This window comes from Piliocolobus tephrosceles, chromosome 15 (assembly GCF_002776525.5).
Source record: "Piliocolobus tephrosceles isolate RC106 chromosome 15, ASM277652v3, whole genome shotgun sequence".
Classification (NCBI taxonomy): domain Eukaryota; kingdom Metazoa; phylum Chordata; class Mammalia; order Primates; family Cercopithecidae; genus Piliocolobus; species Piliocolobus tephrosceles.
In genome coordinates, this window is record NC_045448.1 from 39,792,378 (window position 1) to 39,811,193 (window position 18,816).

At 41.9% G+C, this 18,816-nt stretch overlaps 1 protein-coding gene across 6 annotated transcripts in view; it reads right to left on the reverse strand.

Annotated features, from left to right (window-relative positions):
• Positions 1-14,500: 14,500 nt before the first annotated feature.
• Positions 14,501-18,816, reverse strand: part of THUMPD2 (THUMP domain containing 2) — a 41,025-nt gene continuing 36,709 nt past the window's right edge. For all 6 annotated transcript variants that reach the window (XM_023216283.2, XM_023216282.2, XM_023216284.2 and 3 more), the window contains one exon: positions 14,501-15,220. In XM_023216283.2, coding sequence (XP_023072051.1) covers positions 14,896-15,220 — 325 coding nt within the window. In that variant the 3' untranslated portion in view covers positions 14,501-14,895. The remainder of the gene's footprint in view (positions 15,221-18,816) is intronic.

Consider the following 18,816-nt stretch of genomic DNA (forward strand, 5'->3'; position numbering starts at 1 on the left):
TTTTTTTTTTTGAGACTAGTCTCACTGTGTTACCCAGGCTGGAGTGCAGTGCAGTGGTGTGATAATAGCTCAATAGCTTCTAGACTCAAGCAATCCTCCTGCCCCAGCCTGGGTAACACAGCGAGACTAGTCTCAAAAAAAAAAAAAAAAAAAAAAAAATTCAGTGTTTCCACTGCTGCTGGATAGAGAATGGATTTAAAGGGGGCACAACTAGAGGTGAAAAACCCAGTTAGGAAGGAGGATGTTGCACTGGAACCCTGGAGACAAAATTGCGCCTGGATGGAGAGGGTGGTGATGAAAATGCAGAGGAGTAGGTGGACATATTTTAGAGATGGAATTGATTTGCTGGTAAGTTACATGGAGGTGGGGAAAGAAGGGAAGTTATCAAGGACGACACCTAAAGAATTTGTAGAGTTAGGTTAATTACTAAGGAAACTGCTTCTTGTATCAAAAAGGAGATAAAATAATTTGGGAAAAAGGGGGAAAATTGCTAAGTTTTAAGGTTAACTCAGTGTCATATAGGATAGCGTTTATTTAATGGAGACTGGAATTGGAAATTGTAGTTGAGAAAATAGTTCAATGGCCCACATGCGCCTTCTTGCTGTTTGACACAGCTGCCAGCTGATTCCTCTCGATTTCCAGTTGTTTTCCAGAAGTTGTGCATCTCAGACCTGAAAATACGATTCAGTTTAAGTGTGAGCTTGATCAATTAGTAGTGGCTGGGAAGATTTCAGTCCAGGCACAAGGGGGAAAGATGTAGCGTTTGTGAATGAAAGGGAAAGGCAGATGTCACATACTGGCCATCCCCAGTTTCAATCACAGCAGATAGACTATTGTTCTGCTTCAGGTAAGCATTTCCCTTTTTTGGAACTCACTGAGAAATTCTGAGAATAAACCGCCACATCTTAGGGCTGATGTTCCTAAAGCACAGACCATTGTCCTAGTGAAGTGCTCATCCTGGTTGGCCCAGAGTCTGACCAGGCCACTGCCTTGAGTGTGGGTATGAGGATGGATGAACTGTACCTTTATGCTCATCAGGAAGTGTTCTAAATCAGGACCTTAGGGGTAAATTCCCTTAATATCTGGCTAACTATGAAGCGGCATCCTCTGGGGATCCTGGATGGAAACCTTGCTATAGCAAGGGTGCACTGAGGCTCCGCTGGATCCTACACAAAGGGTCTGGGCTCCCTTGACTTGTTCCCAGAACACAATCACAGCTCAGGGCATTTCACTCTTGAATCATGAAACACCTTTTATGTCCATCCTCATAACTTTGCCTGTCAGTCAGGTTGATTGTGATGAACGCACAAATACTTGCTTTAGAAACTTGGTCACGCCCGAAATGAACTTCACCCAGCTGTGGCTTCAGTGGGCTTCAGCGTCATTCCCCACAGGTAAAACACATTGCACTTATCATATTGGTTGAATCTGTTAATCACAAGAGTTTAGAATGAACCTAAAGACCCGAATAAATTGTTGAAGTTTTCTCATTTCTCCTCTAAGCCCTGATTTGCCATTTGTTCTGGACTCTGTTGGTTGCTCAAAGAATAAATAGATATGTAAGTAAATAAAGCACTTAATTAATTAATTCTAAGAGGATGGCAGTGGAGCCATATTATTGTCAACTTTTAGGTCTCCTTCATTCTTGTAAAGATTAGACATAAATAAGAAGTGGCAAAGAAAGCTCAGATTCTCAAAAGCTATTCCAGTGCTGGTTCTTGGCATTGATGAGACTGAGTCGCTGAGTGAGGGACTGCCTCAGTATGTCCTCAGTGACTGTGTCAGGCTGTGTCCTTTATATACCATATCTTGTTATTATTTTCCCCTACTTTGTGGGTAGAGAAGCCAAGGCTCACAGAGGTTGAGTAACCTTCCCTAAGATACTAGCCAAGATTTGGTTTCCAGCTTGCTCACTCCAAAGTCCTTCCACCTTCCTGCACAGCATCCACGTCAACTACCCAAGACCCAGCAGCATTTCCATAGTGCATTTCTAACCGTATCTGAGCCTACTGTCAACATCTTATACATCTAGCTAGGTTCACATTCCCCTGCATTTTCCAAGCGTCCCTTTGGAAGTTACTGCTCTATAGTTTTTAATCAAGCTTCTATATTTCTAAGCCAGAGTGCACACTGCACTTCGTAATTCTGTAAAGAATGCCAGACCTATTTTTGTAAGCACAGAACCTCTCCTTACATGACTGACCTTCAAGAGATCCGGCAGTTTGCAGTAGCCTAAAGGTATGATAGCAATTTTAATTACCTTCTTGGCACTTCCCTCACAGAACATTATGAGAAATTCCCATGTCAGTAGGGCTGCTCAAAGATTTATATTTAAGTGGGTATGTCCTCCTTGCTTTGTCCTGTGACAGCATCCCTGATGGCAATTTTTAAATTATTAGATGAAAGTAATTATTTAAAAAAAAAAAAAAAGGCTATCTAGCCTTACGGTTAGAGGTAGGATAGCAACTCAAAGACTCATGAATTTCCTTCCTTGCTCCCTGACTGTCTTGATGTGTGGCCCTGCAAGTCAATCATCTCTCTCAATCTCTCTGGAGACATCCATGAACTAATGTGATTTCCAAGAATGGTGGTAATAACCACACACTTAAGAAGCCTGAAAAACACTTTGAACACCTCTACAAACTTTTATTTCCTTTATCCAAGTTGAATGTGAACTAATTTAAAAGACATAACATATTAAGTTACACTAACAATAAAATAAAACCATCTGATGTTGAGTCAAAACAAAGAAACCTTCCAAGTTTTTTATTATATCTCAAGGAAAGTACAGTACTTCATTTCGTATTTTCCCTTTGAGAGACTGGTCACCGTGCAGTGACTTAGAAAACACCCCATAACCAAACCAAAACAAACCTCAAGACAGCCATGGAGGCATATGGAAACTATGATGGTCATCCCTCTTTGACAGCAGAGGAACAGAGACTCGGAGCACTAACCCGAGATCTCTCAGCCAGTCACTGGCAGAAGGTTCACCTCCCCAGCAAGAAAGCCAGGTAGATTTTGAGGTCAGCCTGTCCAAGTAAGTGTCTGTATTTCTACAAACATGTCGAGGAGCCTCTACTTTTCAGGCCTCTGTGGTGACAACGGTAAATCGCTATCATGCCAACATGTTTCTCAAATAAAATGGACTTGGGAATTGAAACTAAACCAATTGTGAAAGTTAATCTGGGGGAGATAATGCATGTGATTAGTGCAGTATTGACTCAAGAGATGAACCAGTTCTTAAATAATTCTCCAAATAAAGTAACGGTTTAAAGAGTGTTCACAGGAGTAAGGGAATGGTTTTCAAGAGAAGTGAAATGAGGATGAGGAAAGACCCAGGGTGATCTAGAGGGACAGCCTTGTTGGAGCCATGCGGGGTGGGACGGGTGAGTGGCCCTCTTCTCAGAATCCTTTCCAAACTCCCCCAAAACCAGTTCCTTTGAGGAGCCAGATGAGTAAGAATACAATGAGTTAAGAGGAAATTCAGTACAATTTCATTATTTTTTAAAGCAATCAGCCTGTGGGTCTGTAGGCCCTGTGATATGCCTACATAATCAAGAAAGGTGAGCATGATTCCATACATTCCAATATCACACAGGAAAAAGAAAATCTTCCTTCAAGGAAAGACAATTTGTTCTGGTTTCCTTTGTGACACTGGAATGCATGGATTTGGCCAATGCGAGCGAAACTTGGTTCAGCATTCTGAACCTTTCTGGCTCTGTTCACTTGGTTGGCAGATGACCATGAAAAGTAACTTGTTTGGGATGTCAGTGGGTGTGGAGGAAATGCCAGTAAATGTGTGCTGAAGGAATGAGGGAATAAATGAATGACACATCACCAAGACGGTGATCCCTGGTCCGTGAAGCCGACTTGCTGCCTTACAGCCTCTATTTCTCAACGTTACTTTTCTTTTGTTGTTCTCAGGCTTTGCTTACTATTGTAGACTCAAACTCTTTGTGGTCTCTTTAGGAGCAGGTCCACAGTGGCAAAATGGTTCTGGGGCCTCAGCGAAAACAGGGACATCTCAATACTGTGGAACAAAGACACATGTGGTCAAATGAATGACCAGTTGTGTTCACTTGCTCATTCACATGTTCTTTCCTTTGTCACATCTCTATAGAGGCCCAGTATGTGCCAGAGACTGATTCAAGTGCAGGGAATACATAGTGAATAAATCAAAGCTGCTGCCTTCAAGAAGCTGCCATTGTAAGGTGACAAAGGAAAAAAGAAAAAAAATCTTCCTTCCGGGAAAGACCATTTGTTCTTTTTTCCTTTGTGTCTGTCTCAGAGAGACAGACAGTAATAAAACATGGCTTATGCAGTAGGTGGTGGTGATATGTGCTATGAACGAAAAATGAAGTGGCTAGTAGAATAGAGTGCTAAGGGTGAGGGGATGGCCAGTTTAGGGAAGCCAGCGTTGGCTTCTCTGATAAGAAAACACTTGCGCAGAGAGCCTGAGCAATGCAGGTGACTTGAGTCCAGAAGAGTAGACAGCAGGTACAGAGGCCTGGGATGGGAACAAGCTTTGCATGTGGCAGGGTCAGCAAAAGGTAGAATGAAAGGGAGTGTTGAGATGAAGTTAAGAGGGAAACCAGGCTACCCGGCACCCTTTGAACACCTTTCCAATAAAACCCAAGACTTCGGGTTTCATTCTGAGTAAAATGAAAAGTCATTGGAGAATTTCAAACATAAGAGTGATGTAATCCGACGTACAGAAAGACAAAAAACCTTTGGCCCAGTGAACAAATTGTCCCATGTTAATTGGTTCCCATGTTAATACCCAGAGGCCAGTACTGGGTGTTTGGGTCTCTCTGGCAAAAGACACGGTTAATGTGCCCACTCGTCGAAGGTGAAGTCAATCTCACATAGTGTAGAGATACCAAGGGCAAGAGTCACAAAAAGGCAGCTAGCAGGGTGACCAAAAAATGGTAGAAATAATGTGTAAGGGTTGGGGGTGGGTAAGGAAGGGCCCTGGAGTAATTGCTGTCATTTGTTTCATCTTGAGCAGGCAGTAACTCACTGAAGAAACTTAATGAAAACTGACAATATTAAATGATTGTGGCATTCAGATGGCAAAATTACACTTCAAATCTCCTGACTCTCTGGAACATAATAAATTCATGGAATTTAAGATAAAAAGCTGAGCTCTTCATGCACGTTTTGAGTTGTTTCTTTACATTTCCAACAATCCATAAATTTCTCTCAAATGTTTTCCTGGACTCAGCTCATTTTTCTCTCTCTGCCGAGGTGTTCCAGAGAGTGGTTTCATCCCTCCATTTCCAAAGGTCAAGGATATTCCTCTATCTCATAAGCCTGGACTTCTGGCTGGCATCCTCTCGCTCCTGCTCACATCCCTTTCAGAGAGCTGTCACAGCAGTCATTCAGGCAGGGCCAGTTTACCAAGGAGCATTTCTAGGACCTGACATGTAGCGAGTACTCACTGCCTGGTAGCTAAGTAAATAAAGAAGCAAATGAATAAATGAATAAATAAAAGATTTGAGAAGGCTACAAACACTATGGGAAAATATGAGCATGCATTAAAAAAAACTCACCTGGATTTCTTAATAATTTCTTAATTAACAAGATTTTGCTAAGACTGCATCTCACCTAATTTTAGTCCAAGGGCTTTCTTGCATAGCTCTCTGAACAGAGTGTTTATTTAATATCTAAGTGAGCATTTCTTCTCAAACTTCAGTATATTTTGAATGCCTAATGAGCCTTAGCTTTTTGATTTTTTTAATAATACTTTAAGTTCCAGGGTACATGTGCACAACGTGCAGGTTTGATACATAGGTATACATGTGCCATGTTGGTGTGCTGTACCCATCAACTCATCATTTACATTAGGTAATTCTCCTAATGCTACCCCTCCCCCAGCCCCCCACCCCTTAACAGGCCCCAGTGTGTGATGTTCCCCGCCCTGTGTCCAAGTGATCTAATTGTTCATTTCCCACCTGAGTGAGAACATGTGGTGTTTGGTTTTCTGGCCTTGTGATAGTTTGGTGAGAATGATGGTTTCCAGCTTCTTCCATGTCCCTGCAAAGGACATGAACTCATCCTTTTTATGGCTGCATAGTATTCCATGGTATATATGTGCCACATTTTCTTAATCCAGTCTATCATTGATGGACATGTGGGTTGGTTCTAAGTCTTTGCTATTGTGAACAGTGCCGCAATAAACATATGTGTGCATGTGCTTTTATACTAGCATGATTTGTAATCTTTGGGTATATACCCAGTAATGGGATTGCTGGGTAAAATGGTAATTCTAGTTCTAGATCTTTGAGGAATCACCACACTGTCTTCCACAATGGTTGAACCAATTTACACTCTCACCAACAGTGTAAAAGCATTCCTATTTCTCCACATCTTCTCCAGCATCTGTTGTTTCCTGACTTTAATGATTGCCACTCTAACTGGCGTGAGATGGTATCTCATTGTGAGTTTGATGTGGTTTCTCTGAGACTTAGCTTTCTAGGTTATATAGGAAGTTGGTGTCTCCCTGGAGAGCTGTCTGCCCTTGAATGGTTTCCGAGTGTCCCTTTGATTCACGGTTCTCAGATCTACAGGCATTTATTTATTTCCTCCTACCAGGAGCTAGTTCAATTGAGTTCAAAAAATATTAAGTGTTCTTGTCTGGGCCACACCCTGTACTCTATTCTGGAGGAGGAAAAAAAGGCTATAAAATAGTACTCCATTTATTTGATATCCTCAAATTTTTATAAATTTTCAAAAAGCTTTATAGTTGTGTGCATTTAATAAAGATATTTTAGCAGAAACTAAAATCATTATTTAATTCTGCAAAGTGCATGGAGATTATTAGTACTGCTACCTCTTATGATCTACATCACTGTCACTCCAAGTCAAGAAATGAATTTTTTTTAATCCATTGTTTGTTGCATTTCGGTCACACAGTCCACCCCTACACGTTTCTTCTTTTCTCCTAAAGATGTATGTAAGGTTTAGGCAGACGACGACAAAGACTGTATTATTCAAAATCTTTGGGAGGCCAAAACATTAAAAATGATTTTGGGGAGGGAGTGCCAAATACTGATAAAATAGACACCTGGAAAATATGGTAAAAGAGGGACTCCACTGAGAATGAGATGTGCAGAGCCCTGCAGGGCAGGAGAGTGCTTCAGTAACCTTGGTGTGTGGCACAGAGCCCCCAGTTGCAATCAACAGAATAACTCTAGGTTGTTCGGCAGAAGAGGAATTCATTAAAAAAAAAAAATTAGAATGCTCAAGAGGGCCAGAAAATTAATCTAGGGGACTACACAACCAGGAACACCATCCAAACCATATAACAAGATGGTAGTTTCAAAGATCCACTGCCACCTCTGCCGGGTAGCCACATGATAGCTTGCACCATGGATATTGGACCCTGAAAGCTGTCCTCTACCCCAGCTAGCCCCTGAGGCCAGATGCTTCTGCTGCCTGTCCCCCAGAAAGTGGATTCCATGGTGCCTGGTTCCTCCGCATGGCTTACATCTGAATCCAATGATCATACGTCAGTGTCTGGCCTCCATTCTACCTATAACATAGGTTGGAAAAGCTGGTGTTTTGGTTTCTGCCTTGGAGAGGCGGGACTCAAACACTGGAAAATATGATAAATTACCACTTTGATGCACCCTTTGGATGCCCAAGATCAATATCTGTTCTTAATTTGATATTTAAACTTCCTCCAAATAACGAATATTTGCATGTAAAATATGCAATTATACTTGACACAAAAATCTGCTCATCTTCTCGCCTTCTGACAAGGGTAACACATCCATGTCAAGAACATGATTTCTGGGTGGCTTCCAATCCTCCTCTAATTCCATCTGACATTCTGTAAGTTAGGGTTTACATTGTGGGATGGAACTCTTAAATTGGGAGAGAGTTGAAAGTCATCCTACTCTTGACCAGACAGTAGCTGGTGGATATTCTCTTCTTTTGCTCCTTAAGCAGACAATTCTGGGTTGCATCCTACACAGCTCTTCAGAGGGGTCCTACAGGATCAGATCCCAGCTTCTCACTGTGGTGATGTGCTCAACAGTGCATCCTTGGATTACCTTTTTCCCTATTTCTCTTTTACTCCTTCCAGTAGCCAGCTCCCAGAATAAATTATCTCCAAGAAAACCTTTGTTTCATCTCGTCTCGGGTCTTGGTAAGAACTTAGGTTAACATTGGGTTCTAGACATACCTCTCTCTGATTACTAGGAGCAAACACTCCAGCCCACATAGTTCAACCTGTTTGTGTGTTTCTGTCCAGTGGAATCAATAACCCAAAATAATTGGGTGGCAGTCTTACCTCTTAATTCAATGGCTTCTTGTTGTGTTTGCTGACAGAAGAAATCCTCTCTTGGGAACGATTTTGAAAGGAGTAGGGTTTCCACGAATGACCCTGGGTGCTCAGAGTGGATTAAATGGACAATGGCAGCTGAGAATTTGGGGGCACCTCTTTTCTCAGAAAAAAGGGCTGACTACATTTAAGCTCAGATTCTCATACAACTGGTGGTTTTCCCCTTGCCTCTCCCTGGCAGGGAGACTGTAACATATCATGTGTCCCTAAGATCACTAGGTCCTTCAAGTTTCCCAGGTGCAGGGCAGCTGGCTTTCCAGACAATTCCTGTAAAGAGCTGATAGATCAAATCCAGACTGCCTGGCATCAAGAAGCTTATGCATTCCCCTTTCTCACGGTTGCCCTGTAAGAAAGGAGACCCACAGGCTGGTGGCAGTAGCGGTGGTGGTGGTGTGGTCATTTGTTCTAATGTAACTGATCTTTCCAAGAGATGGAGAGACCAGTGGATAGTATGGAATATGTCTTAACTCTTCATGCAATATGAGACAGCACTGAAGGTTCCCACCTGGAACAAGAGGCATTGAGACCTCTAAGCCAGGGAGCCCAGATGCTCTAGTGATAAGATGCAAACATTTTAATAGGGTAATTAGGAGTGATATAGTAACAGGTACCACTCTCACTTCCAGCTCTTGGGCTCTTCATTCTGACTACGGGAGAAATAGCACCATCTATTGGCTGTTGGTTCATAGCACACAGAGTATCCTGTTTGGAGGCACCTCAACTTCTTAAGGAGTTATCTTCCTGCTGGCACAATAACTGGGTGTTCAGTAAGCCATTCCATCATGCCATAAGGCCTTGTGCTTCAGGTTATGGAACACATGGTAAGACAAGAAATCCCGTGAGCCTCAGCCTCTTGTCTCACTGTCATCCCTGTAAAATGAGCTCTTTAGTGAGAAGCACTGTTACATGGAAACAAATGATAGTGAATAAGGCAATTTGTTAACTTCATGGGAGGTGTTGTTAGTATCCAAACACAGAGTAAATAGTTATTCCAGTGAGGACTAATTATTGCCCTCTTCACAAGGGGAGGGTCTTCAATATAATTCCCCTCCTGTTTGTAGTTGTTTTAGTTCATTTAGTGTTGCTATAATAGAGTACTTGACACTGGGTAACTGATAAAGAAAAGTTGTTTATTGAGCCCATGATTCTGCAGGCTGAAAAATTCAAAAGCATAGTGCCACATCTGGTCAGTTTCTGGTGAGGGCCATGTGCTGGCTCAAAATATGGCAGAGAAGCAGAAAAGTCAGTGGGTAGGTGCAAAGAGAGCAAGAGAATGTCTAGGAAGCAGAACTTGCTTTTACAACAGTCAATCTCTGGTAACTAATCTAGTCCTGGGAGAGTGAGAATGAACTAGCTCCTTCAAGAGGGCATTGATCCATTCGTGAGGGAATCTATTGACATGACCCAAATACCCCTACTAGGTCCAACCTCCCAAAACCATCATGTTGGGGATCAAATTTCAATGTGAGCTTCCAGGAGGACAAACTCAAACCACAGCAGTAGTGTTACATTAAGTCTCAGGGTTGGTCACTGCTGCTGGAAATTAATCAGCAGTGGCAGTAGCCACATCTTGGCGAGAAGTCCTTGTTGGGCCAGTGCATTGTTTCTGTCTCTGCAACCATTGTCCATGGGGCCACTGAGCAAGCACCAGGATGGCTGGGGAAAAGGTAGGGCACTGGGCAGGCAATCTTCCAACTATATATTTAGAACCTCCTACACATTATGGCCTCTTGAGACCATTCCAATAGGACACATATATTCACCTATATTGGGGTTTAGTATAAGATGTCCATCCACATTCCTCTTCCCAAGACCTTCTTTCATGTCCCTGACCATCCATCTAAACTGACACTCATGAGGATGACATGGTGAGGATCTGCCTCTGAGGCCATCTCTCCTTCCAGGAAAAGTACATAATGTGGACCACTCCAAGTCCTGCTCCCTGGGAGGATATCCTTTCCCCACTGTCTTTCCCTGAGTGGGGCTGCAATTAAATTCCCACAGGTGCCAGCAAAACTTGCAGAGTCATCTGTAAGCCATATTTGACTTTTTTCTCCTTGGTGAACTGCGCACTGGAGATTCCCCATGAGACCATGGCTATGAGGGACGGGTGAGTGTGGCAGGAGGCACACTGAGAGGAAAAAGCACTGACTGCCCCTGCAGCTCACGAGTGCAGTCAGCCATGTGGAACTCAGTGCTGATATATACCACTCCCATCTGATGAGGATGTGCTGCTGGGTGGGGTCCGTGCGACTTTTGGCTTGGTGTGTCATTACTTCAAGATGGGCAGCTTAGGTCACATGGTCACCTAGTGTCCCATGGTCAAGCCCTCAGAAGCAAGTCCCAATAGCAAGTCAAGAGTTATTTCCAAAAGGAGAATAATTACTTGCATAAAAGAGTTTGGCTTTGCTCCAAAAGCTAAGAGGCTGCAGCTGTGCTTCCTCTACTGGGATTTGCTGCAGGCTCGACACCTTCCAGGTCGGCCCCAGTTGCTCTGAGCACCATCAGATTTCCTGGGTCTCTAAGGGCATTTGGGAGCTGCTTACAGTAGGGCTGGTCCAACTGGAGAGCCATCTCTTGCCCAGGCCACAATTAATAGTAAAAGAGTCAGAGCAGCAAATCCAAAGCTTATGTAGTCTGCCTTCAGATGCCAGAGAGTTCCATCAACATCTGTGCCTTTCTCAGTGGTGGCACTAACATTTGCAGCTCCTACAAATATATGGTATCGCCTCTGCCTATTTTGGTAGGAAGGGGAACCTAAGGAGTGTGAAGCAGCCCTTCCAAAAATCTATACCCTTACTCCATGGATCAGAAAGCCATTATGGGTATTCCGCAACTGCTGAGGGTAGCTATTCCAGCTACAGACTCAGACACTGGGTAAGTTACTGGATGGTTTGTCACTGAGAAAGTTGAAGTAGTTGAAAGAGAACTTCCACAGTCTACCACCACCACATCCGCCCACCTTCCAGCATCTGCTCCCACTTATAATCTGTTCTCTTACAACACGTGTTTCTTTAATGGGCATTAAATCGAATATTGCTAAGTAAGGAGATGATGTCACTCTAATGTGGAAACTGGGTTGGTTCATACATGATTTTTTTTCTTTAGCATGTTAAAGCTTTGTGTCACCAGACAGGAGCAGTTGAATGCGAAGGATGCCAATGGAATGAGTTGAACGAACAAGGTGCGGAATAAGGCACTTGTTCTGGTTCACAGGCTTTTTCTGGTTCATCTTGGCCGCAGGTTCTGCCTTGGCCAGGCAGACAGTGCTGGTTGTGTAACTCAGCATCTCCTTACCCTTCTTTATGCCTAAGTCTATCAAGGTGACACTGCCCTTTTCTTGAAAAGGTGAAGTCCTTATTTACTTACATATTTCTTAGAAATAAAATGTCTTAACTGTGCCAATATTTTTACTAAGATTGGTGTTTGTTAGTGTTCAGGTTGCAAAACTGGATGTTTGCAGTGGTCTGCCCTAATCAGAATTTGATTTTTTCATAAATTCTGTTATTTTTAGTGCATAAATTTGAGAATGAAAAAATTTTTAGGAGCATATTTATCACACTATAGCTGAAATGTCTGTATGCTATCTTCCTACCTGTAATCGTGAACAAATTATCATGTTCCTGTCTAAAGTTAATTCCTCCAATTGTGGACTGCATTTTATCCTCTTATTCAAGAACACTGCTCTAGCACTTATCCCTTTTTTCCTATTTCATCATCTTTTCATCTTTCCTGGAATTCTCTGTAACATAAAAAAAAAGCTACTTCTCCCAACAAATCTTTCTCTTGCTTCCATGTTCCTTACCAATCTACTACTCCTATTTCTTTGCTTACCTGTTCTACAAAACTAGTTGTAAGAACTGTCTATGCTCACTATCTACAGCTCTCTTCCTATTTTCTCTTAGTATAAGATGTCCATCCACATTCCTCTTCCCAAGACCTTCTTTCATGTCCCTGACCATCCATCTAAACTGACACTCATGAGGATGACATGGTGAGGACCTGCCTGGTTTTGCAGTCTGGTTTTGCCCCCCTTCCATTCCACCGAAAGCCCCATGGTCAAGGTCATGAAGGACCCCCTCACTGCTAAAGCCAATGGTCAATTTTCAGTTATCTTATTTGGTCAGTCAGCAGCATTTATAGGGTTAAATACTCCTCCTCTATACCCTTTGTTCATGTTTTCCAGGCAACCACACTAGGTTTTCTATTTCACTGGTTGTTCCATCTCAGTTTTCTTTGGAGATTCCTCTTCTCCTCCCAACCTCTCAGTATTGGAGGAATTCAGGGCTCAGCCCTGGTCTTTTTCTTCTATTTCCAATCCTTTGGTGATCCGATCCAGTTTCGTGCCACCTAAATACTGAAAATCCCCATAATGTATCTCCAGAGCAGACCTTTTTTCTTAAACTGCAGACTCACATATTCAATTGCCTAATCAACATCTCCACTTTGTTTAATGCATATTTCAAAATTAGCAAGTCTAAAACTGTCTAGCAAGCAAGTCTAAACAAGATCTGCTAGTTTGGACTGTCTAGACTAGTCTAAATTAGACTGTCTAGACTAACAAGTCCAAAACAGAACTTCTGATATTTCTCACCAAACCTGCACCCTCTGCAGCCTTTCCTCTCTTAGCTGATGAAAATGCTATTGTTCCAAGTTCTTGGCTAAAAGTCTTCTGTCATTCCTGTCTCCTCTCCATTTATCATACCTCACATCTAACACATCAGCAGATCCTTCTGGTTCTACTTTCAAAATACATCCAGAATCCATGTGCATCCTACCAACACTACTGTTACCATCCTGGGGCAAGCTACCATTTTTTTTTTGCCTGAATTATTGCAAAAAACTCCCAACTGATCTCTTTACTTTCACCCTTCTCTTACTACAATCAATTTGTAATATGGCAGCTACAGTATCATTTAAACATAGTTAGGTGACATCACCTATTCAAAACTCTTTCAGTGGTTTTGAGTAAAAGCTAAAGCCCTTAAAATAGTCTTCAAGGCCCCATCTGATTTAATATACCACCTCTACTTGCCATTCATTACCTTGTTAACCTAATCTCTCATCCTCTATCTGCTGTATCCACTAGATGCCAGGAGCATCTCTGTTCTCTCTCAAGTTGTGGTAATCAAAAATGTCTGCAGACGTTACCATATGTGACCAAAAGTCACCCCTGACTGAGACCCTTGCTTTAACCCAAGGAGTAAGGACTACAGAAATCCTGCTTCTTCTTTGAGTTGTGAAGTTCTACCAAAAGCAGACAGCCCACCCCATAGTGCTTGTATTCCTCAGGTTTTTGGTGTTTCCCAGAGCATCAGGTAAGCACAGGCATTATGAACTGTTTCACCATCACATGCCATTCACTTTCTGTAACACTAGCTGTATCCTCACTGCCTTTAACCCAACCAGGCCAGATAACGAATAACGAACTCACATTATTGGGGGCCTCTTGCTTGAAACCCCTCAGAGTATCAGTCACCATTATCAGAGTCCCAGCTGTTAACAACACAACCAAATTTACTTAGTTTTAGCACAAATGAAATGCATTCAAGATTAGCAGGTGGCTCTCAGAATTTCCTAGGAAGGCAAGAGAGAGAAGCTGAGTGGTGGCTACATAGCCAAGAGCAGTGCTGAAACCTCAGGAGAGGAATGTCCTGGTGAAGACCACTTTGTGCTGCCACTGGGTACAAATGCCATAGCTTGTACATGGGTGCACCTGATACCAGGGGCCCAGGTTTCCACACCCTAGCTGGAAAACAGATTTTATGACTTCTGCTTTGGAGAGGTGATTCACAGGGTGGAAAATTTCCCAAACATAGGAAAGTTGTTCAAATACCACTAAAGCTGCCAATAAGTTGAACAATTGTATCAGACTACTGAAAAAAATTAAACCAGAGCATATATTCTCCTTAACTTACTGTTTCTTTTTCTCAGGTAGTGAACATAAGAAACAAACTGAATTTCTACAAATAAGGGTGAGGTGACAATCTATGAATGCTTTTAGAAAAAAAGCAAATTTCATTTTCCATCATGTTTTGAAGGATACTGGCTTAATTTTAATTCAGTTATTATTCTCACTGTTGGTTTACATAATAAACATATAAAATGTATTGCAAATACAAATTATTTTCATTCCAATGGAGAAGAAAATTACAGGCTCAAAAATCAATTTTAATATCAAAAGAAGTTACATATAAAGGTTTATACATTTCCGAAAATCTGATAGCTAAATATCCCCAGTCTGGTATTGATTGTGATACACTTAGGTGAACCCCTGAAAACTTTTATTTTGAAATTGAAGTTTTTGCTCAGAAACTGGGCAGAACTTTTCACATTCTGACAGAATATAAAAATTAAGTCTAAAAAATATTCGGTAACTTTTTTGTCAAAAACATTAGGCACTTCAGAATATAAAGCAGAAACTCTTACCAAGTACGTGTACCCAACAGCCACACCCCCTGTCTTTGGGGGAATTTGGTTACCTGGAGCTCTGTGGGTACTGTATGAATCCTAGGGCCTGAACCTCGCTGATGGCAGCAAGCCTGCTATAGTCCAGAAGAGTGCGACTTCTTATATTTACATATGAACGCATCTGTCTTTCCAAGGCTAACTTTGTAGCATTCCACTGGTACCAAGGAGCCAAATGGTGACATTCTGTCTAAGAACTTGTGGTTCCTGGCTTCGAATGAAGTTGACACTGTCTTGGATGCACCAGTTTTTTCTTCAGGATTCAAGCACTTTTTAATTCCAGGTTCATCTGTGTGACTGTCCTTGGAATTGAAAGGGATGCTGCTCCCTTTACAATCTGTAAGGTACCTGCGGTGATCTTCACTAAGCAACAATACAATGGTTCCGCCAACATGAAGCACTCTGTGACAAAAAAAAAATGGTAATTGCTATCTTTCTCCCTTTCTAGACAACAAACAATCCCACTTCATTTAAAATATTTCGTGTTTTTAATTTGAAATTTAATTTTATCCATTTAAATACAAGGATTTTTGATAATTAGGTAGTATCTTCTATAATGTATATTCATTATAGTAATTATGAAATCCCTAGTACAAATCCGCTTTAATTATCTATTTTTACTCCACTTAAAAGGCAAGGCTCAAAGTAATTTGTAGTCACAGTCTAATAAATGATTGTACAAAGGAAAAGGCGAATGACAGAATCTGAAAGACTGCATATATTAAAAGCAGTAGGCTGACAGCAGAAGAAAGTTAACAGGAAAGAGTTAGGACACGAACAAAGAAATGGCAAAGGAAAAATCAGAAAAAGAAGGGCAGATCTTGAAATGTCAGCTTTCTGAGGAGAATGCATTTACTCAATTATCAAAGTCTGTGTAGCACTTATGTGGAAAAAGTGATGAAAACACTTGCCTGTGTCCCGCATAAAGCCCTGGAAGTTGCTAAGGGATCACTGAACATCTCTTTGGAAGAGAGAGGCAACCAAAGGGAGTGAAATGCTACAATCAAGGCAGGCACGAGGGGCTTGGGAACATGAGGTGGGTCCCAAACCCGGGCATGGGAGAAAGGGGAACATTTCCCAGAGGAAGATACCTGTGCTGTGAGTTAAAAGATAAGCAGGAATGAGCCAGGCAAAGCGACGGCAAGCGGCTGCAGCAAGGGAGGATGCTGGAAGCAGAAAAAGCAGCAAAGATGGGAGGAAGTGGAGAGGAGGCAGCTCTGAAAGCAGCTCAGTGGGTGGGTGAGTCAGAGCGGGTGGGAGGTGGAGGGAGGAGGGGAGTAAGGAGTTCAGCTTGGAATTTGCTGATGTACCTAAGGAACACAGAAGTGTGGATTCCACCAGACAGCTGGATACACAGCCTGGAGTAATGGAAAAGACCAGGCCTTGAGGTAAAGATATAGTAAATGGTAGCTAAAGCCATAATGGTGGATGGGGTCATCTGGGGTGGCAGTACAGGTTGAGAAGAGAAAATGGGACAAGGAGCAGAGATTTCACGTTTTAAAAGTGACAGAGGAGAAGACCCATGAAATAGACATCCTCAGAGAAAATCTGGACAACAGTGATGTCAAGGAAGCCAAAGAAGTACAGTTTCAAGAAGGAAACAGTTTCAACAGTGTTAAATGCTATAGGGCCCGCATGGTGGCTCATGCCTGTAATCCCAGCATTTTGGGAGGCTGAGGCAGGAGGATCACTTGAGCCCAGGAGTTTGAGACCAGTCTGGGCAACATGGCAAAATATGTCTCTACTAAAAAAACACAAAAATCAGCAAGGTGTGGTGGCGTGTGCCTGTAGTCCCAGCTACTTGGGAGGCTGGGATGGGAGGACTGCTTGAGCCCAGGGGGGGAAGGTTGCAGTGAGCTGAGATTGCACCACTGCACTCTAGTCTGGGCAACAGAGAGAGACTCTGTCTTTAAAATAAAATAAAAAATATATAAATACAATAAAATAACAAATGCTATAGGACTAATAGGTGATCAGGATTATGAGAAATCATCAGTGACCCCAGGGACGGCAATCCTAGCTGAAGGCAGGAGCAGATGCTCATCTGCCAGGGTGGAGTGGAACTGGAAAGTGAGGAAGCAGAGGTGTCAAGTGTAGACCATTATTTCAAGAAGTTCAGCTGTACAGGAGAAGAAACAGAGTGGCAGCTAAAGGACCAAGAGTTAAGTGGAATCTGCCTCATGCCCAGCAAAAATCTAAGAAGCTTAGGTAGCATTCCCTAGTCTAATCCATCAGCAAAGCTACACAATTCTGTCTCTAAATTGTATCACATATTTGTCTACTTCATTCACAGTTTGCTGGGACCACAGCAACAATCTGGTAGACAGGTCTTGTTTCCATTCTTGCCGCCCCTCCCACTCTGTATTCCATTTCCACACAGAAGACAAATGTAAATTCTCTGCTAACTCCTCAGTTGCTCGCACTGTACTTCAAATACATTCTAACCCCCTCACTCTGGCAACCAAGGTTCCTACACAATCTGACCCTCACCTACCTTTCTGATGTCACAGCCTGCTTTCTTTGCTTACTGACCTCCTTCAGCTGCTCAAACTCACCAAGCTGCTTCTCACCGTAGGACATGTGGACTTGCTGTTCACCCCGCATTTATCACTCATGCTCATCATTCACGTCCCACAGTCAAATATCACTTTCCCAGAGAGGCCTTTCCTGACTACCTAGCTAGGGTAACCACTACTTTTCTCTCACTCTAAAGCAAAACATTTTGTTTTATGTCCATCACAGTACCAGTCATGATTTGATATTATCCAGTTTGTTTACTGATTAACCATCTGTCTTCTCACAATGAATGGGCAGAGACCTTGCCTGTCCTATTCACTGCTGTAATTCCTCAGGGCCAAGTACATGGAAGTGCATAGGAGATGCAAAGACTTCCAAACGTGTCTGGGGAAGGGATAAATGAATCTCCTGGAAAGAACCAGATGAGTAGGCAGATGATTTTTAAAAATGAGAAGTGGGCAGAGTGTGATCCTTGGAGGAAGGAACTGAGAGGATAAACCCTCGCAGGAAGAGGGAAACCTCGTCTACTGAGCAAGGAGGAAGTGGATGGGAAAATGAGTGCTCCTGAAGACATCAACTGAAATGACTTTTTGGGGCAACAGTTTAGCAATAATGTATCAAAAATATGAAATGTGCATAACCTTTGACCCAGCAATCTCACTTCTAGGAAATTATCCTAAGAAGACGTAATAGTAGAAGTGATAGTAGAATAATAGCGATAATAATGGTGATATAGCTAATATTGATTGAGGATTTAGTATGTGCCAGTCAGTTGGAAATGCTCTGTATTATATATCATTTAACCTTCAGAATTATCTAAGTATGTTCTATAGCACTGTCATTTTGCAGATGAAGAAACTGTGGTACTGTGGTGCTTGGTCGTACAGTTAAGTTTGAAAAACCATGCAAGGATGTTCAAATAATAGTTTTTTATTAAAATAAAAAATTGAGGATTATCTAAATATTAATCCATAAGCACTGGTTGCATAATGGTACATAGATATAATGTGGCAACCACTGAAAATTATAATGTATATGATAACAACTGATCAGTATATGATAACAACTGATCAGAAAGGAGATTCATGACACTGCTGAGTAGAAAAACAGCAATGTTACAGTACAGTAAGTTAAGGATAATCCTATTTATGTAGAGTAGAAAACATGTATCTTTTTGTACATATATACATGGCAAGATGCCTAGAATTTTCTCTATCTAAAAACACATGGCTCATATTTTAAATTGGTGACCCATTATTTACACAGCAGGCTCTTGACATTTATGTTATCAAATGCCCAGCTAAACAATTTAATATCAACTGAACTCTTATATTCATGTCCATTCATAACTATATGCATTCTAGGTTCTCTTCTTTACCAATTTAGACGATCAGAAAAATGCATATCCATGCCTCATTGTTTCAACCTCTCAAAGAAATGCTTCAATTGAATTATATTCCCTTACGTCATTAGAAACCATA